This window comes from Drosophila kikkawai, unplaced genomic scaffold (genome assembly GCF_030179895.1).
Source record: "Drosophila kikkawai strain 14028-0561.14 unplaced genomic scaffold, DkikHiC1v2 scaffold_323, whole genome shotgun sequence".
Lineage (NCBI taxonomy): Eukaryota > Metazoa > Arthropoda > Insecta > Diptera > Drosophilidae > Drosophila > Drosophila kikkawai.
In genome coordinates this window covers 1-24,597 of record NW_027222672.1, presented here as the reverse complement: position 1 = coordinate 24,597, position 24,597 = coordinate 1, and the positions used below count along the sequence as shown (strand labels likewise).

Sequence of the window (24,597 nt, the reverse complement as noted above, 5' to 3'; positions counted from 1 at the left end):
GCCACAGCCGAGGGCGCGTGCCCAACGGTGTCGCCCGTCTCACTTGCACTCGTATTTGCAGGTTCCAGATTTCCCGCACTCGGAGTTAAGGTACTCTCCCCCTTACATTGGGGGATCACGCTTGCGCTCGCACCGATTAACTCGCTCGTTACACTCGCGTGCGGGTCTCTCTCCAGTGTCTCTATCTTTTCCACTTGTATTGTGTCTCACTCTTTCAGTATGATTCTGTCTCTTTCTTTCTTTTTCAGATCACTTTTCACTTTTCCACTTTTTCTCGGTCAGATCACTTTTTCACTTTTCACAGTCAAGTTTACTCAGTTTACTCAGTTTACTCAGTCAGCGGATGTTGCCACTGCAGAGTCGGACATTTTTGCTTCACTAATTATTTTCGAAAGCTAACGAAAAACACTTTTGTTTGTATAGAAATTAGAGCTGGGAAACTATCGATGGTACTATCGAGGTATCGACTTTTTCCTTTTTTTGAGCCACCATCGATAGTTTTTTATCACTATCGATAGTACGGGACTATTTTTATATCTCTGCTTTGTTGCTGAAATTTAGTAAGAAAAATGCAAACAAATATATATATATATGTATATATATATTTTTTTTTTTATAATAAAAATGTATTCTAAATTAACTTAAATTGGAGTTGGTGGTGAAAAATATTAACTGAATCTCAAAAGAAAGGGTGCGTCTACGCCACGTCTTCAGAGTCTAAGCGTATGTTTAGCAATGGTAATACAATTTTATTTGTGCAAAGTTGCTTGGATAGAATATTTATGTTAATTACTTAGTCAAAACATATTGAATAGTATTATAATTCTATTTGAAATTGCTATAACTTTAATTTGCAAAAAGAATCGTAAAAAAACGATACTATCGATAGTATCGAATTTTCGTTTTCAAAACATCGAAAATATCGAATGGTGTCACTATCGATAGTTTCCCAGCTCTAATAGAAATGGCGCGAGCGGTCTAGACCCGACGTCCCTCGTTGATATGAGAATCGAGGAGGAGAGCAGTATAACTATATGTTTGGCAGCGCTCATTTACGTTGCCTATGTTTGATCGATGTGCAGTTTTATTTTCTTCTTTTCTCAATGTTATATTTTTAAATGGTAGAATGTTTTAATTATTTTAAGCACTTAAATGTTTCATAAAACATGTTTAGTTATTTTAATGTGAAATTATTCTTTGGATCATTTTGTAAAAGTGTCTGGAGTTCAAGATTTGCATTTTTGACCAAAGCATTTCGTGAAAAATCATCTGTTAAAATATTAAAATTTATGAATATTATGAATATTTTTTAGAAAGAGTGAAATTTGAACCTTTTACTTGCGGGAACACTCAAAATATTTTCGTTTTAAACAAATTATGGTATTTTTTGACCACTTTCAAATTGGCCCTTTCATACATAAATTGTCGGCTTTCTTGGTACTTTCGGGTATGGTTTTGGCTACCTAAAAAATATTAATATTTTCAAATATATTAGTTTTTGTCAATTTTGTAAAATAAATAGGACACATGTTTTAGTTAATAAAAGTTTAAACTGAATTTATGCATTTGTTTCTTGGAAATGGCCTATTATGTTCCCCATACAACGTTTATATTCGAGTTTTCTTGAGCACAGTACCCAAGGAGACGGGAAATGAAATCTTTTAAGCATTTAATTTGATGGATTTTTAGTTTATAAGTGTAATATTAATATCTTAAGAAAAATAGAAAAAACAAATTGATTTGTTTTTTATTACTTAAATAAAATGTTCAAATCAAGCAGTTTGAATACATTTTTTTCGAACTTAATAACTTAAGTAAATATTTTAATTATTTATTTATTTATTATGAAATTAACGCGTAATTCAAATTGCGCGAAATTTTAGTTTAGCTATACCAACTTCAGGCCTTAAGGGGGATATACATGTAAACGGTCAAAATGTAGACATTTTTCGTGAATTTTTTAATGTAGGAAATCATTTCCTAAGAAAAAATGCCATTTTCAGGTAATCAGATTTCACTTCCCACCCTCTTAAAAAATAGTAATATTCATTTGTATTACCCGCATTTAGGTTCAAATAGAAGATAATTTCATGCTGATCATAATAATTTTTGATTCACTCCGATATGTTGCGTATATAGTTGATTTGAGGCACTTGGAGTTGGAATTCGATAATGAAACTTACACAGTATATTCTTTAAGTAACAAACTATTTTTTAAACCAAAAAAAATTTTGGTTTACATGTATATCCCCCCTTAAGCTAATTAAAGTAAATATACTGGATTAAAACCACATCAATTTGATCAAACACGGTACAATTTGGTTTTTCAATATACCTTTTTAATCTTTTAAAAATTCCCTGAATTAAAATAATATAAATGTCCCTACATTCCGTAGATACCAATAGAGTATCGCACTATCTAAATAATTGTAAATATTTGTATTTATATATTTTAAGATCGATCTCTGACTATAAGATATTTAACCATAAAAACGCAAAACCGGGAATGTTTTATTTGTAGTATGTAAATTATATATGAAAATGTATAATCTCTATTATAAATATGTTTGTGGTCCTGAAAAGGACCGATTTGTACAAAATGTATTGACGCTATTTGCTAGTCGAAGCAATCTCAACTTAAGCACGCTCGCCACGGATACGACGGGCCAGCTGGATGTCCTTGGGCATGATTGTGACTCGCTTGGCGTGGATGGCACACAAGTTGGTATCTTCAAAGAGACCAACCAGGTAGGCTTCGCTAGCTTCCTGCAGAGCCATCACGGCCGAGCTCTGGAAGCGCAGGTCAGTCTTGAAGTCCTGAGCGATTTCACGCACCAAGCGCTGGAAAGGCAGCTTGCGGATCAGCAGCTCGGTACTCTTCTGGTAGCGACGGATCTCACGCAGAGCCACAGTTCCGGGGCGATAGCGATGGGGCTTCTTCACACCACCGGTGGCTGGGGCACTCTTGCGAGCGGCCTTGGTTGCCAGTTGTTTGCGTGGCGCCTTGCCACCAGTCGATTTGCGAGCGGTCTGCTTGGTACGGGCCATTTTAGATTCTTCTTATTTTCACTGTCTGTTCACTGTTTACTTCACGAGTCTGAAAACACAATAAACGAGCTGCGAATTGCCTACCCTCTTATATAGCAAAACGTGGAGGGTGGAAAAGAGAGAGCTAGTCGAAGCACATGCCATTTCGTTTGTCGAGCACAGAGCGAGAAGGCCATAGCGTTCGGGCTCGCTCGTGCAGAGCAGAGTTTAGGTATAAATAGGAGCGGCCGACGCGGCTTCTACATTAGTTCAGTGGTGACTTTCGAAGTGTAAAAATAAAATAGTGAAAAATGACTGGTCGCGGTAAAGGAGGCAAAGGCTTGGGAAAAGGTGGCGCCAAGCGTCATCGCAAAGTGCTGCGTGATAACATCCAGGGTATCACAAAGCCAGCCATCCGTCGTCTGGCTCGGCGTGGCGGCGTGAAGCGCATTTCGGGACTCATTTACGAGGAAACCCGTGGTGTTCTGAAGGTGTTTTTGGAGAACGTGATCCGTGATGCCGTCACCTACACTGAACACGCCAAGAGGAAGACCGTCACAGCCATGGACGTCGTCTACGCCCTGAAGAGACAAGGCCGCACCCTGTACGGTTTCGGCGGTTAAAAAATCAGTACAGTCTGTACTTCTCAACAATCGGTCCTTTTCAGGACCACCACTTAATTTCATAAAAGAGAAAAATTATCAAGTTATATTTCGCATATATCTTAACATTGAATATTCTAGCCCAAGAATGGAAATATCTTTATTTGAATTGGTCGGGGTTTCCGTAGGAAGACAATCACATCTTTAGGTAGCGTAAACTGTCTTGCAATGACAATGTTCATTGTCCATGTCCTGGAATTTCTCTGACGACTGTACTATTGGTTTCTGCATAGCGATAACCAAAAATATAAATATTATATGTATATTTTATATATATAAATTTATTTATTATATAATTATTAATATTGTTTAAACTTAGCTAGGCATATTTGAAATTGTAAGTTTCTTTTGAAATAGTTTGGTCGTCCTGAAAAGGACGTTTGGGTTTGAGTTTGTTTTTATGTACAAGGTTTCTGGCACGCTTTTTGAACGCTTAAGCCTTCTTCTCGGTCTTCTTGGGCAACAGAACAGCCTGGATGTTGGGCAACACACCTCCCTGGGCAATGGTGACGCCGGAGAGCAGCTTGTTCAACTCTTCGTCGTTGCGGATGGCCAGCTGCAGATGACGCGGGATGATCCTCGTCTTCTTGTTGTCACGAGCAGCATTGCCAGCCAACTCGAGAACCTCAGCGGCCAGATATTCCATCACGGCAGCCAGGTAAACTGGAGCGCCGGCACCGACGCGCTCGGCGTAGTTGCCCTTGCGGAGCAGACGATGGATACGGCCGACAGGGAACTGAAGTCCGGCACGGTTGGACCGGGACTTTGCCTTTCCCTTAACTTTGCCACCTTTTCCACGACCAGACATTTTCTCTTATTTCAGTTATTTCACTTTATTCACTGCACACACACGAAGAACGAATGTTGCCGGCTGCCCAGCTTGTCACGAATTTATACTTTTAGTTCTGCCTGTGCGTTCAGTTAGGGGTGGGTCGCCTTAGACCTGAAAACATTGCTTGAAAAAAAGTATAAGAGCGAACACCCAAGCCCGACTGCTATGAAAAGTGAGTTAATCGCAAAGTGAAGTGAAGTGAAAAAATAATGCCGCCTAAAACCAGTGGAAAGGCAGCCAAGAAGGCTGGCAAGGCCCAGAAGAACATCACTAAGAACGACAAGAAGAAGAAGCGGAAGAGGAAGGAGAGCTATGCTATCTACATCTACAAGGTCCTGAAGCAGGTCCATCCCGACACTGGCATTTCCTCGAAGGCGATGAGCATCATGAACAGCTTTGTGAATGACATCTTCGAGCGCATTGCTGCCGAGGCTTCTCGTCTGGCGCACTACAACAAGCGCTCGACCATCACCAGTCGGGAAATCCAAACTGCTGTTCGTCTGCTCCTGCCCGGAGAGTTGGCAAAGCACGCCGTCAGTGAGGGAACCAAGGCTGTCACCAAGTACACCAGCTCCAAGTAAATTTCCCCGCGGATGCGGAGAAGCATTAAAAAGGCCCTTTTCAGGGCCACAAAAAGTTTTACCAAAGAATCTGAATTTTCAAAAGCCTAATTTTTCTTTAAATATATAAAGCTTCCATTTTAAAACCAAAAGCTGTCCTGTAAAATATAAAATCTATTTCGAATTAAAATTTTCCTGGAATAGTACAATTTAAATGTGACCCCTTTAAAAAATTTGGAAAAAAAAAGTAATTCTACCAAAAAATCGACTTAGATCGATATGCTGACCAAAAATTAATATGGTTTATAGGGTCGGACATGACTCTTGACTGCGATACGCTATTTTCCTCCGAAAATTAATTTATTAGTATTATTATTTATTATCAAATATATAAATACTTCTGGGTTTTAAAGGAAGCGGGAACACTATTTGTAATTTTAAAAAATTGATAATTTAGCTCTCTTTTAAAAAAGTTTTGTAGCCCTGAAAAGGGCTTGTTTAAATCAATTTCAAATTTCAGATTTCGAAATCTAAAATTGCCATAATTAAGATTATCATAATTTACTTCTTCGACGCCGTGGTCTTGGCTTTCGGCTTCTTAGCGGTAGCCGGAGCAGTTGCTTTCTTCACTGCCTTCTTAGGCTTGGCGGACGCTGCTGCCTTGGCCTTCGGTGCCTTGGCTGCCTTTGGCTTCGCGGCGGCCGGCTTAGCCTTTGCTGCTGCTGGCTTTGCCTTTACGACTCCAGTTTTCTTGGCATCCTTGGCCTTTGCCTTCTCAGTTTTCTTCTTCTCGGCAGTCTTCTTGGTGGCAACGGCCTTCTTAGCCTTGGGTTTCTTGTCAGCAGCTCCGGCGGCTTTCTTTGCGGTGGCTCCGGCTTTCTTGGTGACTACCTTCTTGCTTTTGACTTTTTTCTCAGCAGCCGCAACCTTTGGCTTGGGCTCCTTTTTGGCAGAGGCCGACAGTTTGAAGGAACCAGACGCACCCTTTCCCTTTGTTTGGATCAGCTTTCCATTAGCCACTGCGGACTTCAAGTACTTCTTGATGAATGGAGCCAGTTTCTGGGCGTCGCATTTGTAGGTGGCAGTGATATATTTCTTGATTGCCAGAAGCGATGAGCCACCACGCTCCTTCAAGTTCTTGATGGAAGCATCCACCATTTGTTGAGTTGGCGGATGTGATGGTGGAACTGCTGCCTTCTTGGCCTTGGTAGCTCCTGAACCAGATGCCTTTTTGGCGGCCACCTTCTTCTCAACTGGCGCTGGTGGGGCAGCCACTGGGGACGCGGATGTTGCCACTGCAGAGTCGGACATTTTTGCTTCACTAATTATTTTCGAAAGCTAACGAAAAACACTTTTGTTTGTATAGAAATGGCGCGAGCTTCAGTTCAGTTCAGGTTTATTTGTCATTTTGGTCTTAAGGCTAACATTTTTCCTTATTTTAAATATTTATAATTAAGTGACAAGCTTAGTATAATTTCTTTTAGGTTTGTGTTATATTGCCTCGTGCTATGCTGCTTATCAAGGCGTTAATTACTTTTGTGTTTTTCAATGGTACATTGTTTAAAGCATTTTTGTTTTTGATTTTTCGAGATCACTTTTGTGTGTTTACGTTTATTTACTTATTGGGGAAAAACTCTTTTTGAGCAAAACCCAGTATGCGCTTGGTGTTTTTGTGTGTTTACTAAATCTAAGATTAAAACTATGACTAGATATTAGGGGGAAAAAAAGGGGGGGGGAGCTATTTACAGGGGAGGAGGAGGTATAAAACGAAAAAATAAAAGGAAACGAAAAATAATAATGATAATGATAATACTTAATAATATTAATACTAGTAATTAATTAACTTAATTAATTAATAATTTAATAATTGAGATTGTAATTGTTTTTGTAATTGCAGTTATTTTCTATATATGTATATATACATATATGATAATAGTGGTAAGTTAAGATAGACAAAGGGTAACACCAATGTATAACTTATTGATTTATTGAAAAGATCAGGTTTTCTGCCGTTAAACGGTTTAGATTTGTACTTTGTTTCCTGTGGCAAAATACTAAATTGTTATTATCATCATACACCAGCCCGAGTTATTTGAGCTGTTCTAAATATTTCACATTTAAGTTGAGTGGTGAGTGGTATACTTTGAAAGCGCTCCTACCTCACACTATTTTTCTCAATGGGTTTTCATCAAATACCTGGTTGACGTTGGTGAAACCGATATCATCGGCACCTTGCCATTTACCATCATCTGTTTGGGTTGGACTGACGTTAACTATATTTGCTCCGACAGCTGTGTTTCAAAAACTTCATTGACGAAGTTTTTTACAGTTGTGGAGTGCCTCTGTTGCTGTTGCAATTGGGCGGCTAGTTATTTAAGATTTGTATTTAATATCGTTCGGTATGCATATTGCTACCGATGTGTATTTGTTTTCTGGTTATATTGACAGTGATCTGCGCATGATATTGGTATCAGTGGTTCCGATTTGCTGTCGAATGAATTGATATTTTGTTAATTTCATCTAATGTCGACGATTTAGTCTATGCTCAGCAATGAGCATTAAAAATGGACGATAATGGTTTAGTAGTTGATCGAATTCATGTCTTTTTTGCAATGAAACAATTGAGTTGACATTCTGAAACATACATCGTAATCTACGCATTCAATGGAGTGGATACTGACATAGACATTTGTATTAGGAAATCTAATAGAATTTGTTGTTTTTGTTTTTTAATCTCGCTTGGATTTGTTGTTGGTGTCTGAATATTTGTATATTTGTTTACAGTGTTTTTCATTACGGTTAGGCAATGAAATATGTCTGCACCGAAAAATTCAAGGGCATCGCTATTTAGATTATTGAAAAGGGAGCTGGAGTTGATGTTATTATTGTTCTTATTGGTACTTTGTGTAAGGTTTGACTTGTGCGGAGTTGCGAGTCTCGCCTCCATATGCTTTCTAAGCGTTGGATTTGAGGTTACAATGCGACCTGAATTGGCATTTGAATTGGAATTTTGGTTCAGATTTGGATTGAATAGGGATGCAAAGGATTTGCCATTTTGTATTACAGAGTTGATACGGTTATTTGTTTGTGCTCGTCGATTATTTTCAGTCTCTTTTCTTTCTTTTAGTTTTTTAAGGATATCGATGCGAACTTGACATATTTTGGCGTTGGCCGTGTGATTACCCCCACAGTTCACGCATTTGACATTACGAATTTGTTCCCCATTTTCGTCAAGTTCGTTTGTTTTCTGTACAGTACATTGTCCAGGTGGATGTGTATTTGTGCATTTTACACAGCGATGCGGCATATTGCAATTAGCCGCTGTATGAGTGAATCTTTGGCAATTGTAACATTGCCGAATTTGGTTTTTATTCTTCCTAATACCCTCGATATTTATTCGACAATTTAGTAATGTTTTTAATTGTAGGACCTGTTTAATGTGTTCTGCCTTATCAATTTGAATAAGCCAGAATTTGTTTTTAAAGATTTTGATTGAGGTGATATTTACATTTGGGAGTGAGTCGGCTAGTGCCGACTTTACATCTTCCATTCCGTACGATTGTATGGGTAGCTTTTTGATGATTAATGAGTGATACTTTAACTCGTCGGGGGTGTATGTGTAGTAATTGCATTTATTTATCTTTAGTTGTTCTTTTGTTTTTATGAAATCTTCTAGTTTGTTTACTTTAATGTTGATTAAATTTTTATTTATAATATTTAAAACAAAGGTGTTATCCCTGATTATCTTTCTTAACATACCCGTAATTGCTTTTGGTTCTGCATTGTAGACTGCTATTATCGGCATCTTGGTTTTTATAGCTGCTACTGCTGCTGCTGTTGTTGATTGCTGCTTTTGTTGCGCCGCCTTAAATGCTGCTCCAGTTGAAGATTTAGCGGCCGCTGCTGTTTTAGCTGCTGCTATTGCTGATGTAGATGTAGACTTTGTAGCTGCCGCTTTCGCTGATGCCGCTGCTGCTCGCAGTGCAGCTAGTCGCGGCCCCAGAATTTCATCCAGCTCGGCGTCATCATCATCGCTGCTGTCGATGTAATTGATGTTTCCATCGTCGTCGACATCCATGGACTCTGCAGGAGGGCTCTGCCCATGGATGTTGTTGCTGCTTTTGTTGATTTTTATTTTGTATTTGTTTGTAGATGAATTTGGCTGTGCGGGAGGGCTCTGCCTTTTGTTGTTGTTTTTGTTGTTGTTCTTGTTAACTATTTTTCCGCTGTTGTTGTTGCTATTGTTGTTTTTATAGTTGCTGCCGTTGCTGCTGCTGTTGTTTTCGCCACTACCCATAAGTGTTGGGAATTCGGCGTCATAGTTGCAAATGTCTTCATTGGCTTCAGACATTTCGTCGTCTTCTTCGTGGTCATCTTCGAAGAGTGGTGCAAACTTGTTGCCTTCGAATTGCTGGATGTTGCCAGCTAGCCCCAGGCTAGCCAGCTGCTGTTTTATATTGGAGCCTCTTTCCACGTTTGCCAGACGTTGGCGCAGTAGGTAGATCTCCGTGCGGAGGCTGAGTAGCTCCTCCTTATCGATGAGGACTTTGTCCGTGTTGTTGTTGTTGTCGATGCAGCTGGTGCAGCCGTTGCTGCTGTTGTTGGTTTTCGGAACGGCATTGTTGTTGTTGTTGTCGCTTTCGTAGTGGATGCCATCGTTGCTTCCGTTGTGGAGGCCGTCGCTGATCATTCCGTCGTCACTGCTGCTGCCGTCGCTGCCACTGTTGTTGGCGCTTGACGTAGCTGCAGACGTGTCGCTGTGATGCTTCCTCTTACCCCTTTGTGTTTGGTGGGGGAGGGTCACACTAATCGTTTCGTTGATGCTTGCCGCTGCTGGTGTCGCAGAGAGTGCCAGCGCTGCGTTTGTTGTTGTTGCTTCCATAGTGGCTGCGGCCGCAGTTGAGGCAGCTGCACTGGTTTGTGTGGCAGGAGCCGTCGATATGCCCTCACCCTCGGCCATATCAGCTTGGTGGCCTTTTTTCGGGCTCTTGGGACTTTTTGGAGTTTTATATTTCTTGCCCATATAGGGGCTGATGCGATGATTTTTTTTTAATTTGCTTTTCACACTTTATGTATGCGCTGGTAGCTGGCGCACATGGCTCACCAGTTAACGGCGAAAATGCCACAGCCGAGGGCGCGTGCCCAACGGTGTCGCCCGTCTCACTTGCACTCGTATTTGCAGGTTCCAGATTTCCCGCACTCGGAGTTAAGGTACTCTCCCCCTTACATTGGGGGATCACGCTTGCGCTCGCACCGATTAACTCGCTCGTTACACTCGCGTGCGATTCTGGTTGGTTCGCTACACAACCATCAACTGTGGGAGCTTCGTCTCTCTCCAGTGTCTCCTTCACTTTTCCACTATATTCTGTCTCTTTCACTTTTCAGTATGATTCTGTCTCTTTCTTTCTTTTTCAAATCACTTTTTCTCTTTTTCACTTTTCCACTTTTTCACTTCGGTCACTCAGTCAAGTTTACTCAGTTTATTACTCAGGACGCGGATGTTGCCACTGCAGAGTCGGACATTTTTGCTTCACTAATTATTTTCGAAAGCTAACGAAAAACACTTTTGTTTGTATAGAAATGGCGCGAGCGGTCTAGACCCGACGTCCCTCGTTGATATGAGAATCGAGGAGGAGAGCAGTATAACTATGTGCTTGGCAGCGCTCATTTACGTTGCCTATGTTTGATCGATGTGCAGTTTTATTTTCTTCTTTTCTCAATGTTATATTTTTAAATGGTAGAATGTTTTAATTATTTTAAGCACTTAAATGTTTCATAAAACATGTTTAGTTATTTTAATGTGAAATTATTCTTTGGATCATTTTGTAAAAGTGTCTGAAGTTCAAGATTTGCATTTTTGACCAAAGCATTTCGTGAAAAATCATCTGTTAAAATATTAAAATTTATGAATATTATGAATATTTTTTAGAAAGAGTGAAATTTGAACCTTTTACTTGCGGGAACACTCAAAATATTTTCGTTTTAAACAAATTATGGTATTTTTTGACCACTTTAAAATTGGCCTTTCATACATAAATTGTCGGCTTTCTTGGTACTTTCGGGTATGGTTTTGGCTACCTAAAAAATATTAATATTTTCAAATATATTAGTTTTTGTCAATTTTGTAAAATAAATAGGACACATGTTTTAGTTAATAAAAGTTTAAACTGAATTTATGCATTTGTTTCTTGGAAATGGCCTATTATGTTCCCCATACAACGTTTATATTCGAGTTTTCTTGAGCACAGTACCCAAGGAGACGGGAAATTAAATCTTTTAAGCATTTAATTTGATGGATTTTTAGTTTATAAGTGTAATATTAATATCTTAAGAAAAATAGAAAAAACAAATTGATTTGTTTTTTATTACTTAAATAAAATGTTCAAATCAAGCAGTTTGAATACATTTATTTCGAACTTAATAACTTAAGTAAATATTTTATTTATTTATTTATTTATTATGAAATTAACGCGTAATTCAAATTGCGCGAAATTTTAGTTTAGCTATACCAACTTCAGGCCTTAAGGGGGATATACATGTAAACGGTCAAAATGTAGACATTTTTCGTGAATTTTTTAATGTAGGAAATAATTTCCTAAGGAAAAAATGCCATTTTCAGGTAATCAGATTTCACTTCCCACCCTCTTAAAAAATAGTAATATTCATTTGTATTACCCGCATTTAGGTTCAAATAGAAGATAATTTCATGCTGATCATAATAATTTTTGATTCACTCCGATATGTTACATAGTTTTTTGTGAATCGTGCCCATAGCATAGGTAAAAATGCAAAATATTTTAAGCAGAGAAAAATACGTTTAACACTTATATACCTTGCGTATATAGTTGATTTGAGGCACTTGGAGTTGGAATTCGATAATGAAACTTACACAGTATATTCTTTAAGTAACAAACTATTTTTTAAACCAAAAAAAAATTTGGTTTACATGTATATCCCCCCTTAAGCTAATTAAAGTAAATATACTGGATTGTGTTTGATTAAAACCACATCAATTTGATCAAACACGGTACAATTTGGTTTTTTAATATACCTTTTTAATCTTTTAAAAATTCCCTGAATTAAAATAATATAAATGTCCCTACATTCCGTAGATACCAATAGAGTATCGCACTATCTAAATAATTGTAAATATTTGTATTTATATATTTTAAGATCGATCTCTGACTATAAGATATTTAACCATAAAAACGCAAAACCGGGAATGTTTTATTTGTAGTATGTAAATTATATATGAAAATGTATAATCTCTATTATAAATATGTTTGTGGTCCTGAAAAGGACCGATTTGTACAAAATGTATTGACGCTATTTGCTAGTCGAAGCAATCTCAACTTAAGCACGCTCGCCACGGATACGACGGGCCAGCTGGATGTCCTTGGGCATGATTGTGACTCGCTTGGCGTGGATGGCACACAAGTTGGTATCTTCAAAGAGACCAACCAGGTAGGCTTCGCTAGCTTCCTGCAGAGCCATCACGGCCGAGCTCTGGAAGCGCAGGTCAGTCTTGAAGTCCTGAGCGATTTCACGCACCAAGCGCTGGAAAGGCAGCTTGCGGATCAGCAGCTCGGTACTCTTCTGGTAGCGACGGATCTCACGCAGAGCCACAGTTCCGGGGCGATAGCGATGGGGCTTCTTCACACCACCGGTGGCTGGGGCACTCTTGCGAGCGGCCTTGGTTGCCAGTTGTTTGCGTGGCGCCTTGCCACCAGTCGATTTGCGAGCGGTCTGCTTGGTACGGGCCATTTTATATTCTTCTTATTTTCACTGTCTGTCCACTGTTTACTTCACGAGTCTGAAAACACAATAAACGAGCTGCGCATTGCCTACCCTCTTATATAGCAAAACGTGGAGGGTGGAAAAGAGAGAGCTAGTCGAAGCACATGCCATTTCGTTTGTCGAGCACAGAGCGAGAAGGCCATAGCGTTCGGGCTCGCTCGTGCAGAGCAGAGTTTAGGTATAAATAGGAGCGGCCGACGCGGCTTCTACATTAGTTCAGTGGTGACTTTCGAAGTGTAAAAATAAAATAGTGAAAAATGACTGGTACGCGGTAAAGGAGGCAAAGGCTTGGGAAAAGGTGGCGCCAAGCGTCATCGCAAAGTGCTGCGTGATAACATCCAGGGTATCACAAAGCCAGCCATCCGTCGTCTGGCTCGGCGTGGCGGCGTGAAGCGCATTTCGGGACTCATTTACGAGGAAACCCGTGGTGTTCTGAAGGTGTTTTTGGAGAACGTGATCCGTGATGCCGTCACCTACACTGAACACGCCAAGAGGAAGACCGTCACAGCCATGGACGTCGTCTACGCCCTGAAGAGACAAGGCCGCACCCTGTACGGTTTCGGCGGTTAAAAAATCAGTACAGTCTGTACTTCTCAACAATCGGTCCTTTTCAGGACCACCACTTAATTTCATAAAAGAGAAAAATTATCAAGTTATATTTCGCATATATCTTAACATTGAATATTCTAGCCCAAGAATGGAAATATCTTTATTTGAATTGGTCGGGGTTTCCGTAGGAAGACAATCACATCTTTAGGTAGCGTAAACTGTCTTGCAATGACAATGTTCATTGTCCAAGTCCTGGAATTTCTCTGACGACTGTACTATTGGTTTCTGCATAGCGATAACCAAAAATATAAATATTATATGTATATTTTATATATATAAATTTATTTATTATATAATTATTAATATTGTTTAAACTTAGCTAGGCATATTTGAAAATGTAAGTTTCTTTTAAAATAGTTTGGTCGTCCTGAAAAGGACGTTTGGGTTTGAGTTTGTTTTTATGTACAAGGTTGCTGGCACGCTTTTTGAACGCTTAAGCCTTCTTCTCGGTCTTCTTGGGCAACAGAACAGCCTGGATGTTGGGCAACACACCTCCCTGGGCAATGGTGACGCCGGAGAGCAGCTTGTTCAACTCTTCGTCGTTGCGGATGGCCAGCTGCAGATGACGCGGGATGATCCTCGTCTTCTTGTTGTCACGAGCAGCATTGCCAGCCAACTCGAGAACCTCAGCGGCCAGATATTCCATCACGGCAGCCAGGTAAACTGGAGCGCCGGCACCGACGCGCTCGGCGTAGTTGCCCTTGCGGAGCAGACGATGGATACGGCCGACAGGGAACTGAAGTCCGGCACGGTTGGACCGGGACTTTGCCTTTCCCTTAACTTTGCCACCTTTTCCACGACCAGACATTTTCTCTTATTTCACTTTATTCACTGCACACACACGAAGAACGAATGTTGCCGGCTGCCCAGCTTGTCACGAATTTATACTTTTAGTTCTGCCTGTGCGTTCAGTTAGGGGTGGGTCGCCTTAGACCTGAAAACATTGCTTGAAAAAAAGTATAAGAGCGAACACCCAAGCCCGACTGCTATGAAAAGTGAGTTAATCGCAAAGTGAAGTGAAGTGAAAAAATAATGCCGCCTAAAACCAGTGGAAAGGCAGCCAAGAAGGCTGGCAAGGCCCAGAAGAACATCACTAAGAACGACAAGAAGAAGAAGCGGAAGAGGAAGGAGAGCTATGCTATCTACATCTACAAGGTCCTGAAGCAGGTCCATCCCGACACTGGCATTTCCTCGAAGGCGATGAGCATCATGAACAGCTTTGTGAATGACATCTTCGAGCGCATTGCTGCCGAGGCTTCTCGTCTGGCGCACTACAACAAGCGCTCGACCATCACCAGTCGGGAAATCCAAACTGCTGTTCGTCTGCTCCTGCCCGGAGAGTTGGCAAAGCACGCCGTCAGTGAGGGAACCAAGGCTGTCACCAAGTACACCAGCTCCAAGTAAATTTCCCCGCGGATGCGGAGAAGCATTAAAAAGGCCCTTTTCAGGGCCACAAAAAGTTTTACCAAAGAATCTGAATTTTCAAAAGCCTAATTTTTCTTTAAATATATAAAGCTTCCATTTTAAAACCAAAAGCTGTCCTGTAAAATATAAAATCTATTTCGAATTAAAATTTTCCTGGAATAGTACAATTTAAATGTGACCCCTTTAAAAAATTTGGAAAAAAAAGTAATTCTACCAAAAAATCGACTTAGATCGATATGCTGACCAAAAATTAATATGGTTTATAGGGTCGGACATGACTCTTGACTGCGATACGCTATTTTCCTCCGAAAATTAATTTATTAGTATTATTATTTATTATCAAATATATAAATACTTCTGGGTTTTAAAGGAAGCGGGAACACTATTTGTAATTTTAAAAAATTGATAATTTAGCTCTCTTTTAAAAAAGTTTTGTAGCCCTGAAAAGGGCTTGTTTAAATCAATTTCAGATTTCGAAATCTAAAATTGCCATAATTAAGATTATCTTAATTTACTTCTTCGACGCCGTGGTCTTGGCTTTCGGCTTCTTAGCGGTAGCCGGAGCAGTTGCTTTCTTCACTGCCTTCTTAGGCTTGGCGGACGCTGCTGCCTTGGCCTTCGGTGCCTTGGCTGCCTTTGGCTTCGCGGCGGCCGGCTTAGCCTTTGCTGCTGCTGGCTTTGCCTTTACGACTCCAGTTTTCTTGGCATCCTTGGCCTTTGCCTTCTCAGTTTTCTTCTTCTCGGCAGTCTTCTTGGTGGCAACGGCCTTCTTAGCCTTGGGTTTCTTGTCAGCAGCTCCGGCGGCTTTCTTTGCGGTGGCTCCGGCTTTCTTGGTGACTACCTTCTTGCTTTTGACTTTTTTCTCAGCAGCCGCAACCTTTGGCTTGGGCTCCTTTTTGGCAGAGGCCGACAGTTTGAAGGAACCAGACGCACCCTTTCCCTTTGTTTGGATCAGCTTTCCATTAGCCACTGCGGACTTCAAGTACTTCTTGATGAATGGAGCCAGTTTCTGGGCGTCGCATTTGTAGGTGGCAGTGATATATTTCTTGATTGCCAGAAGCGATGAGCCACCACGCTCCTTCAAGTTCTTGATGGAAGCATCCACCATTTGTTGAGTTGGCGGATGTGATGGTGGAACTGCTGCCTTCTTGGCCTTGGTAGCTCCTGAACCAGATGCCTTTTTGGCGGCCACCTTCTTCTCAACTGGCGCTGGTGGGGCAGCCACTGGGGACGCGGATGTTGCCACTGCAGAGTCGGACATTTTTGCTTCACTAATTATTTTCGAAAGCTAACGAAAAACACTTTTGTTTGTATAGAAATGGCGCGAGCGGTCTAGACCCGACGTCCCTCGTTGATATGAGAATCGAGGAGGAGAGCAGTATAACTATGTGTTTGGCAGCGCTCATTTACGTTGCCTATGTTTGATCGATGTGCAGTTTTATTTTCTTCTTTTCTCAATGTTATATTTTTAAATGGTAGAATGTTTTAATTATTTTAAGCACTTAAATGTTTCATAAAACATGTTTAGTTATTTTAATGTGAAATTATTCTTTGGATCATTTTGTAAAAGTGTCTGAAGTTCAAGATTTGCATTTTTGACCAAAGCATTTCGTGAAAAATCATCTGTTAAAATATTAAAATTTATGAATATTATGAATATTTTTTAGAAAGAGTGAAATTTGAACCTTTTACTTGCGGGAACACTCAAAATATTTTCGTTTTAAACAAATTATGGTATTTTTTGACCACTTTAAAATTGGCCTTTCATACATAAATTGTCGGCTTTCTTGGTACTTTCGGGTATGGTTTTGGCTACCTAAAAAATATTAATATTTTAAAATATATTAGTTTTTGTCAATTTTGTAAAATAAATAGGACACATGTTTTAGTTAATAAAAGTTTAAACTGAATTTATGCATTTGTTTCTTGGAAATGGCCTATTATGTTCCCCATACAACGTTCATATTCGAGTTTTCTTGAGCACAGTACCCAAGGAGACGGGAAATTAAATCTTTTAAGCATTTAATTTGATGGATTTTTAGTTTATAAGTGTAATATTAATATCTTAAGAAAAATAGAAAAAACAAATTGATTTGTTTTTTATTACTTAAATAAAATGTTCAAATCAAGCAGTTTGAATACATTTATTTCGAACTTAATAACTTAAGTAAATATTTTATTTATTTATTTATTTATAATGAAATTAACGCGTAATTCGAATTGCGCGAAATTTTAGTTTAGCTATACCAACTTCAGGCCTTAAGGGGGATATACATGTAAACGGTCAAAATGTAGACATTTTTCGTGAATTTTTTAATGTAGGAAATAATTTCCTAAGAAAAAATGCCATTTTCAGGTAATCAGATTTCACTTCCCACCCTCTTAAAAAATAGTAATATTCATTTGTATTACCCGCATTTAGGTTCAAATAGAAGATAATTTCATGCTGATCATAATAATTTTTGATTCACTCCGATATGTTACATAGTTTTTTGTGAATCGTGCCCATAGCATAGGTAAAAATGCAAAAATTTTAAGCAGAGAAAAATACGTTTAACACTTGCGTATATAGTTGATTTGAGGCACTTGGAGTTGGAATTCGATAATGAAACTTACACAGTATATTCTTTAAGTAACAAACTATTTTTTAAACCAAAAAAAATTTTGGTTTACATGTATATCCCCCCTTAAGCTAATTAAAGTAAATATACTGGATTGTGTTTGATTAAAACCACATCAATTTGATCAAACACGGTACAATTTGGTTTTTTAATATACCTTTTTAATCTTTTAAAAATTCCCTGAATTAAAATAATATAAATGTCCCTACATTCCGTAGATACCAATAGAGTATCGCACTATCTAAATAATTGTAAATATTTGTATTTATATATTTTAAGATCGATCTCTGACTATAAGATATTTAACCATAAAAACGCAAAACCGGGAATGTTTTATTTGTAGTATGTAAATTATATATGAAAATGTATAATCTCTATTATAAATATGTTTGTGGTCCTGAAAAGGACCGATTTGTACAAAATGTATTGACGCTATTTGCTAGTCGAAGCAATCTCAACTTAAGCACGCTCGCCACGGATACGACGGGCCAGCTGGATGTCCTTGGGCATGATTGTGACTCGCTTGGCGTGGATGGCACACAAGTTGGTATCTTCAAAGAGACCAACCAGGTAGGCTTCGCTAGCTTCCTGCAGAGCCATCACGGCCGAGCTCTGGAAGCGCAGGTCAGTCTTGAAGTCCTGAGCGATTTCACGCACCAAGCGCTGGAAAGGCAGCTTGCGGATCAGCAGCTCGGTACTCTTCTGGTAGCGACGGATCTCACGCAGAGCCACAGTTCCGGGGCGGATAGCGATGGGGCTTCTTCACACCACCGGTGGCTGGGGCACTCTTGCGAGCGGCCTTGGTTGCCAGTTGTTTGCGTGGCGCCTTGCCACCAGTCGATTTGCGAGCGGTCTGCTTGGTACGGGCCATTTTATATTCTTCTTATTTTCACTGTCTGTCCACTGTTTACTTCACGAGTCTGAAAATACAATAAACGAGCTGCGCATTGCCTACCCTCTTATATAGCAAAACGTGGAGGGTGGAAAAGAGAGAGCTAGTCGAAGCACATGCCATTTCGTTTGTCGAGCACAGAGCGAGAAGGCCATAGCGTTCGGGCTCGCTCGTGCAGAGCAGAGTTTAGGTATAAATAGGAGCGGCCGACGCGGCTTCTACATTAGTTCAGTGGTGACTTTCGAAGTGTAAAAATAAAATAGTGAAAAATGACTGGTCGCGGTAAAGGAGGCAAAGGCTTGGGAAAAGGTGGCGCCAAGCGTCATCGCAAAGTGCTGCGTGATAACATCCAGGGTATCACAAAGCCAGCCATCCGTCGTCTGGCTCGGCGTGGCGGCGTGAAGCGCATTTCGGGACTCATTTACGAGGAAACCCGTGGTGTTCTGAAGGTGTTTTTGGAGAACGTGATCCGTGATGCCGTCACCTACACTGAACACGCCAAGAGGAAGACCGTCACAGCCATGGACGTCGTCTACGCCCTGAAGAGACAAGGCCGCACCCTGTACGGTTTCGGCGGTTAAAAAATCAGTACAGTCTGTACTTCTCAACAATCGGTCCTTTTCAGGACCACCACTTAATTTCATAAAAGAGAAAAATTATCAAGTTATATTTCGCATATATCTTAACATTGAATATTCTAGCCCAAGAATGGAAATATCTTTATTTGAATTGGTCGGGGTTTCCGTAGGAAGACAATCACATCTTTAGGTAGCGTAAACTGTCTTGCAATGACAATGTTCATTGTCCATGTCCTGGAATTTCTCTGACGACTGTACTATTGGTTTCTGCATAGCGATAACCAAAAATATAAATATTATATGTATATTATATATATATAAATTTATTTATTATATAATTATTAATATTGTTTAAACTTAGCTAGGCATATTTGAAAATGTAAGTTTCTTTTAAAATAGTTTGGTCGTCCTGAAAAGGACGTTTGGGTTTGAGTTTGTTTTTATGTACAAGGTTGCTGGCACGCTTTTTGAACGCTTAAGCCTTCTCGGTCTTGTTTCGTTACTGGAATTTCTCTGGCGACTGTACTATTGGTTTCTGCATAGCGATAACCAAAAATATAAATATTATATGTATATTATATATATATAAATTTATTTATTATATAATTGTTAATATTGTTTAAACTTAGCTAGGCATATTTGAAAATGTAAGTTTCTTTTAAAATAGTTTGGTCGTCCTGAAAAGGACGTTTGGGTGTGAGTTTGTTTTTATGTACAAGGTTGCTGGCACGCTTTTTGAACGCTTAAGCCTTCTCGGTCTTGTTTAGTTACTGGAATTTCTCTGGCGACTGTACTATTGGTTTCTGCATAGCGATAACCAAAAATATAAATATTATATGTATATTTTATATATATAAATTTATTTATTATATAATTATTAATATTGTTTAAACTTAGCTAGGCATATTTGAAAATGTAAGTTTCTTTTAAAATAGTTTGGTCGTCCTGAAAAGGACGTTTGGGTTTGAGTTTGTTTTTATGTACAAGGTTGCTGACACGCTTTTTGAACGCTTAAGCCTTCTTCTCGGTCTTCTTGGGCAACAGAACAGCCTGGATGTTGGGCAACACACCTCCCTGGGCAATGGTGACGCCGGAGAGCAGCTTGTTCAACTCTTCGTCGTTGCGGATGGCCAGCTGCAGATGACGCGGGATGATCCTCGTCTTCTTGTTGTCACGAGCAGCATTGCCAGCCAACTCGAGAACCTCAGCGGCCAGATATTCCATCACGGCAGCAAGGTAAACTGGAGCGCCGGCACCGACGCGCTCGGCGTAGTTGCCCTTGCGGAGCAGACGATGGATACGGCCGACAGGGAACTGAAGTCCGGCACGGTTGGACCGGGACTTTGCCTTTCCCTTAACTTTGCCACCTTTTCCACGACCAGACATTTTCTCTTATTTCAGTTATTTCACTTTATTCACTGCACACACACGAAGAACGAATGTTGCCGGCTGCCCAGCTTGTCACGAATTTATACTTTTAGTTCTGCCTGTGCGTTCAGTTAGGGGTGGGTCGCCTTAGACCTGAAAACATTGCTTGAAAAAAAGTATAAGAGCGAACACCCAAGCCCGACTGCTATGAAAAGTGAGTTAATCGCAAAGTGAAGTGAAGTGAAAAAATAATGCCGCCTAAAACCAGTGGAAAGGCAGCCAAGAAGGCTGGCAAGGCCCAGAAGAACATCACTAAGAACGACAAGAAGAAGAAGCGGAAGAGGAAGGAGAGCTATGCTATCTACATCTACAAGGTCCTGAAGCAGGTCCATCCCGACACTGGCATTTCCTCGAAGGCGATGAGCATCATGAACAGCTTTGTGAATGACATCTTCGAGCGCATTGCTGCCGAGGCTTCTCGTCTGGCGCACTACAACAAGCGCTCGACCATCACCAGTCGGGAAATCCAAACTGCTGTTCGTCTGCTCCTGCCCGGAGAGTTGGCAAAGCACGCCGTCAGTGAGGGAACCAAGGCTGTCACCAAGTACACCAGCTCCAAGTAAATTTCCCCGCGGATGCGGAGAAGCATTAAAAAGGCCCTTTTCAGGGCCACAAAAAGTTTTACCAAAGAATCTGAATTTTCAAAAGCCTAATTTTTCTTTAAATATATAAATCTTCCATTTTAAAACCAAAAGCTGTCCTGTAAAATATAAAATCTATTTCGAATTAAAATTTTCCTGGAATAGTACAATTTAAATGTGACCCCTTTAAAAAATTTGGAAAAAAAAGTAATTCTACCAAAAAATCGACTTAGATCGATATGCTGACCAAAAATTAATATGGTTTATAGGGTCGGACATGACTCTTGACTGCGATACGCTATTTTCCTCCGAAAATTAATTTATTAGTATTATTATTTATTATCAAATATATAAATACTTCTGGGTTTTAAAGGAAGCGGGTCCATTTCAACGGGAACACTATTTGTAATTTTAAAAAATTGATAATTTAGCTCTCTTTTAAAAAAGTTTTGTAGCCCTGAAAAGGGCTTGTTTAAATCAATTTCAAATTTCAGATTTCGAAATCTAAAATTGCGATAATTAAGATTATCTTAATTTACTTCTTCGACGCCGTGGTCTTGGCTTTCGGCTTCTTAGCGGTAGCCGGAGCAGTTGCTTTCTTCACTGCCTTCTTAGGCTTGGCGGACGCTGCTGCCTTGGCCTTCGGTGCCTTGGCTGCCTTTGGCTTCGCGGCGGCCGGCTTAGCCTTTGCTGCTGCTGGCTTTGCCTTTACGACTCCAGTTTTCTTGGCATCCTTGGCCTTTGCCTTCTCAGTTTTCTTCTTCTCGGCAGTCTTCTTGGTGGCAACGGCCTTCTTAGCCTTGGGTTTCTTGTCAGCAGCTCCGGCGGCTTTCTTTGCGGTGGCTCCGGCTTTCTTGGTGACTACCTTCTTGCTTTTGACTTTTTTCTCAGCAGCCGCAACCTTTGGCTTGGGCTCCTTTTTGGCAGAGGCCGACAGTTTGAAGGAACCAGACGCACCCTTTCCCTTTGTTTGGATCAGCTTTCCATTAGCCACTGCGGACTTCAAGTACTTCTTGATGAATGGAGCCAGTTTCTGGGCGTCGCATTTGTAGGTGGCAGTGATATATTTCTTGATTGCCAGAAGCGATGAGCCACCACGCTCCTTCAAGTTCTTGATGGAAGCATCCACCATTTGTTGAGTTGGCGGATGTGATGGTGGAACTGCTGCCTTCTTGGCCTTGGTAGCTCCTGAACCAGATGACTTTTTGGCGGCCACCTTCTTCTCAACTGGCGCTGGTGGGGCAGCCACTGGGGACGCGGATGTTGCCACTGCAGAGTCGGACATTTTTGCTTCACTAATTATTTTCGAAAGCTAACGAAAAACACTTTTGTTTGTATAGAAATGGCGCGAGCGGTCTAGACCCGACGTCCCTCGTTGATATGAGAATCGAGGAGGAGAGCAGTATAACTATGTGTTTGGCAGCGCTCATTTACGTTGCCTATGTTTGATCGATGTGCAGTTTTATTTTCTTCTTTTCTCAATGTTATATTTTTAAATGGTAGAATGTTTTAATTATTTTAAGCACTTAAATGTTTCATAAAACATGTTTAGTTATTTTAATGTGAAATTATTCTTTGGATCATTTTGTAAAAGTGTCTGGAGTTCAAGATTTGCATTTTTGACCAAAGCATTTCGTGAAAAATCATCTGTTAAAATATTAAAATTTATGAATATTATGAATATTTTTTAGAAAGAGTGAAATTTGAACCTTTTACTTGCGGGAACACTCAAAATATTTTCGTTTTAAACAAATTATGGTATTTTTTGACCACTTTCAAATTGGCCCTTTCATACATAAATTGTCGGCTTTCTTGGTACTTTCGGGTATGGTTTTGGCTACCTAAAAAATATTAATATTTTAAAATATATTAGTTTTTGTCAATTTTGTAAAATAAATAGGACACATGTTTTAGTTAATAAAAGTTTAAACTGAATTTATGCATTTGTTTCTTGGAAATGGCCTATTATGTTCCCCATACAACGTTCATATTCGAGTTTTCTTGAGCACAGTACCCAAGGAGACGGGAAATTAAATCTTTTAAGCATTTAATTTGATGGATTTTTAGTTTATAAGTGTAATATTAATATCTTAAGAAAAATAGAAAAAACAAATTGATTTGTTTTTTATTACTTAAATAAAATGTTCAAATCAAGCAGTTTGAATACATTTATTTCGAACTTAATAACTTAAGTAAATATTTTATTTATTTATTTATTTATTATGAAATTAACGCGTAATTCAAATTGCGCGAAATTTTAGTTTACCTATACCAACTTCAGGCCTTAAGGGGGATATACATGTAAACGGTCAAAATGTAGACATTTTTCGTGAATTTTTTAATGTAGGAAATAATTTCCTAAGGAAAAATGCCATTTTCAGGTAATCAGATTTCACTTCCCACCCTCTTAAAAAATAGTAATATTCATTTGTATTACCCGCATTTAGGTTCAAATAGAAGATAATTTCATGCTAATCATAATAATTTTTGATTCACTCCGATATGTTACATAGTTTTTGGTGAATCGTGCCCATAGCATAGGTAAAAATGCAAAAATTTTAAGCAGAGAAAAATACGTTTAACACTTATATACCTTGCGTATATAGTTGATTTGAGGCACTTGGAGTTGGAATTCGATAATGAAACTTACACAGTATATTCTTTAAGTAACAAACTATTTTTTAAACCAAAAAAAATTTTGGTTTACATGTATATCCCCCCTTAAGCTAATTAAAGTAAATATACTGGATTGTGTTTGATTAAAACCACATCAATTTGATCAAACACGGTACAATTTGGTTTTTTAATATACCTTTTTAATCTTTTAAAAATTCCCTGAATTAAAATAATATAAATGTCCCTACATTCCGTAGATACCAATAGAGTATCGCACTATCTAAATAATTGTAAATATTTGTATTTATATATTTTAAGATCGATCTCTGACTATAAGATATTTAACCATAAAAACGCAAAACCGGGAATGTTTTATTTGTAGTATGTAAATTATATATGAAAATGTATAATCTCTATTATAAATATGTTTGTGGTCCTGAAAAGGACCGATTTGTACAAAATGTATTGACGCTATTTGCTAGTCGAAGCAATCTCAACTTAAGCACGCTCGCCACGGATACGACGGGCCAGCTGGATGTCCTTGGCATGATTGTGACTCGCTTGGCGTGGATGGCACACAAGTTGGTATCTTCAAAGAGACCAACCAGGTAGGCTTCGCTAGCTTCCTGCAGAGCCATCACGGCCGAGCTCTGGAAGCGCAGGTCAGTCTTGAAGTCCTGAGCGATTTCACGCACCAAGCGCTGGAAAGGCAGCTTGCGGATCAGCAGCTCGGTACTCTTCTGGTAGCGACGGATCTCACGCAGAGCCACAGTTCCGGGGCGATAGCGATGGGGCTTCTTCACACCACCGGTGGCTGGGGCACTCTTGCGAGCGGCCTTGGTTGCCAGTTGTTTGCGTGGCGCCTTGCCACCAGTTTCGATTTGCGAGCGGTCTGCTTGGTACGGGCCATTTTATATTCTTCTTATTTTCACTGTCTGTCCACTGTTTACTTCACGAGTCTGAAATACA

At 39.6% G+C, this 24,597-nt stretch overlaps 16 protein-coding genes and 1 pseudogene across 16 annotated transcripts; 6 read left to right on the top strand and 11 right to left on the bottom strand.

Moving 5' to 3' along the window:
• Positions 1–2,612: 2,612 nt before the first annotated feature.
• Positions 2,613–3,048, bottom strand: LOC138929552 (histone H3). Its single transcript, XM_070288967.1, has one exon. The coding sequence runs from the start codon at positions 3,046–3,048 to the stop codon at positions 2,638–2,640; it is 411 nt and encodes a 136-aa protein (XP_070145068.1). The 3' UTR covers positions 2,613–2,637.
• A 290-nt stretch (positions 3,049–3,338) lies between these two features.
• Positions 3,339–3,680, top strand: LOC121502578 (histone H4). The gene has a single exon (XM_041776268.2). The coding sequence runs from the start codon at positions 3,339–3,341 to the stop codon at positions 3,648–3,650; it is 312 nt and encodes a 103-aa protein (XP_041632202.1). The 3' UTR covers positions 3,651–3,680.
• A 335-nt stretch (positions 3,681–4,015) lies between these two features.
• Positions 4,016–4,506, bottom strand: LOC121502558 (histone H2A). Its single transcript, XM_070288968.1, has one exon. It carries the CDS (start codon positions 4,495–4,497, stop codon positions 4,123–4,125), a length of 375 nt encoding a protein of 124 aa, XP_070145069.1. The 5' UTR covers positions 4,498–4,506; the 3' UTR covers positions 4,016–4,122.
• A 197-nt stretch (positions 4,507–4,703) lies between these two features.
• On the top strand, positions 4,704–5,149 carry LOC121502592 (histone H2B). The gene has a single exon (XM_041776285.2). The coding sequence runs from the start codon at positions 4,731–4,733 to the stop codon at positions 5,100–5,102; it is 372 nt and encodes a 123-aa protein (XP_041632219.1). The 5' UTR covers positions 4,704–4,730; the 3' UTR covers positions 5,103–5,149.
• Positions 5,150–5,642: 493 nt separating this feature from the next.
• LOC121502553 (histone H1-like) lies at positions 5,643–6,432 on the bottom strand. The gene has a single exon (XM_041776240.2). It carries the CDS (start codon positions 6,390–6,392, stop codon positions 5,643–5,645), a length of 750 nt encoding a protein of 249 aa, XP_041632174.1. The 5' UTR covers positions 6,393–6,432.
• An 809-nt stretch (positions 6,433–7,241) lies between these two features.
• On the bottom strand, positions 7,242–10,104 carry LOC138929560 (uncharacterized protein DDB_G0286447-like). Its single transcript, XM_070288975.1, has 2 exons — positions 8,841–10,104; positions 7,242–7,372 (listed from the first exon to the last, which is right to left on the bottom strand). Exons 1-2 carry the CDS (start codon positions 10,102–10,104, stop codon positions 7,242–7,244), a joined length of 1,395 nt encoding a protein of 464 aa, XP_070145076.1.
• Positions 10,105–12,407: 2,303 nt separating this feature from the next.
• Positions 12,408–12,883, bottom strand: LOC138929551 (histone H3). Its single transcript, XM_070288966.1, has one exon. It carries the CDS (start codon positions 12,843–12,845, stop codon positions 12,435–12,437), a length of 411 nt encoding a protein of 136 aa, XP_070145067.1. The 5' UTR covers positions 12,846–12,883; the 3' UTR covers positions 12,408–12,434.
• Positions 12,884–13,142: 259 nt separating this feature from the next.
• LOC138929559 (histone H4-like) lies at positions 13,143–13,491 on the top strand (the record flags this gene model as incomplete). Its single annotated transcript, XM_070288974.1, has 1 exon — positions 13,143–13,491. A coding segment is annotated over one exon (306 nt), but the record flags the coding sequence as incomplete, so codon positions are not given.
• A 416-nt stretch (positions 13,492–13,907) lies between these two features.
• LOC108072846 (histone H2A) lies at positions 13,908–14,302 on the bottom strand. The gene has a single exon (XM_017164161.3). The coding sequence runs from the start codon at positions 14,293–14,295 to the stop codon at positions 13,921–13,923; it is 375 nt and encodes a 124-aa protein (XP_017019650.1). The 5' UTR covers positions 14,296–14,302; the 3' UTR covers positions 13,908–13,920.
• Positions 14,303–14,471: 169 nt separating this feature from the next.
• LOC138929554 (histone H2B) lies at positions 14,472–14,945 on the top strand. The gene has a single exon (XM_070288969.1). It carries the CDS (start codon positions 14,520–14,522, stop codon positions 14,889–14,891), a length of 372 nt encoding a protein of 123 aa, XP_070145070.1. The 5' UTR covers positions 14,472–14,519; the 3' UTR covers positions 14,892–14,945.
• Positions 14,946–15,423: 478 nt separating this feature from the next.
• On the bottom strand, positions 15,424–16,213 carry LOC138929555 (histone H1-like). Its single transcript, XM_070288970.1, has one exon. The coding sequence runs from the start codon at positions 16,171–16,173 to the stop codon at positions 15,424–15,426; it is 750 nt and encodes a 249-aa protein (XP_070145071.1). The 5' UTR covers positions 16,174–16,213.
• A 1,753-nt stretch (positions 16,214–17,966) lies between these two features.
• LOC138929557 (histone H3-like) lies at positions 17,967–18,441 on the bottom strand. The gene is given in 2 exon segments (XM_070288972.1): positions 17,967–18,277; positions 18,279–18,441. Coding segments are annotated over 2 exon segments (411 nt in total). The 5' UTR covers positions 18,405–18,441; the 3' UTR covers positions 17,967–17,992.
• Positions 18,442–18,694: 253 nt separating this feature from the next.
• On the top strand, positions 18,695–19,049 carry LOC121502552 (histone H4). Its single transcript, XM_041776238.2, has one exon. It carries the CDS (start codon positions 18,695–18,697, stop codon positions 19,004–19,006), a length of 312 nt encoding a protein of 103 aa, XP_041632172.1. The 3' UTR covers positions 19,007–19,049.
• Positions 19,050–20,012: 963 nt separating this feature from the next.
• On the bottom strand, positions 20,013–20,395 carry LOC138929556 (histone H2A). The gene has a single exon (XM_070288971.1). It carries the CDS (start codon positions 20,387–20,389, stop codon positions 20,015–20,017), a length of 375 nt encoding a protein of 124 aa, XP_070145072.1. The 5' UTR covers positions 20,390–20,395; the 3' UTR covers positions 20,013–20,014.
• A 200-nt stretch (positions 20,396–20,595) lies between these two features.
• Positions 20,596–21,038, top strand: LOC121502583 (histone H2B). Its single transcript, XM_041776275.2, has one exon. The coding sequence runs from the start codon at positions 20,623–20,625 to the stop codon at positions 20,992–20,994; it is 372 nt and encodes a 123-aa protein (XP_041632209.1). The 5' UTR covers positions 20,596–20,622; the 3' UTR covers positions 20,995–21,038.
• Positions 21,039–21,547: 509 nt separating this feature from the next.
• LOC138929558 (histone H1-like) lies at positions 21,548–22,297 on the bottom strand. Its single transcript, XM_070288973.1, has one exon. It carries the CDS (start codon positions 22,295–22,297, stop codon positions 21,548–21,550), a length of 750 nt encoding a protein of 249 aa, XP_070145074.1.
• Positions 22,298–23,872: 1,575 nt separating this feature from the next.
• On the bottom strand, positions 23,873–24,538 carry LOC138929553 (histone H3-like; annotated as a pseudogene).
• Between the last annotated feature and the right edge of the window lie 59 nt (positions 24,539–24,597).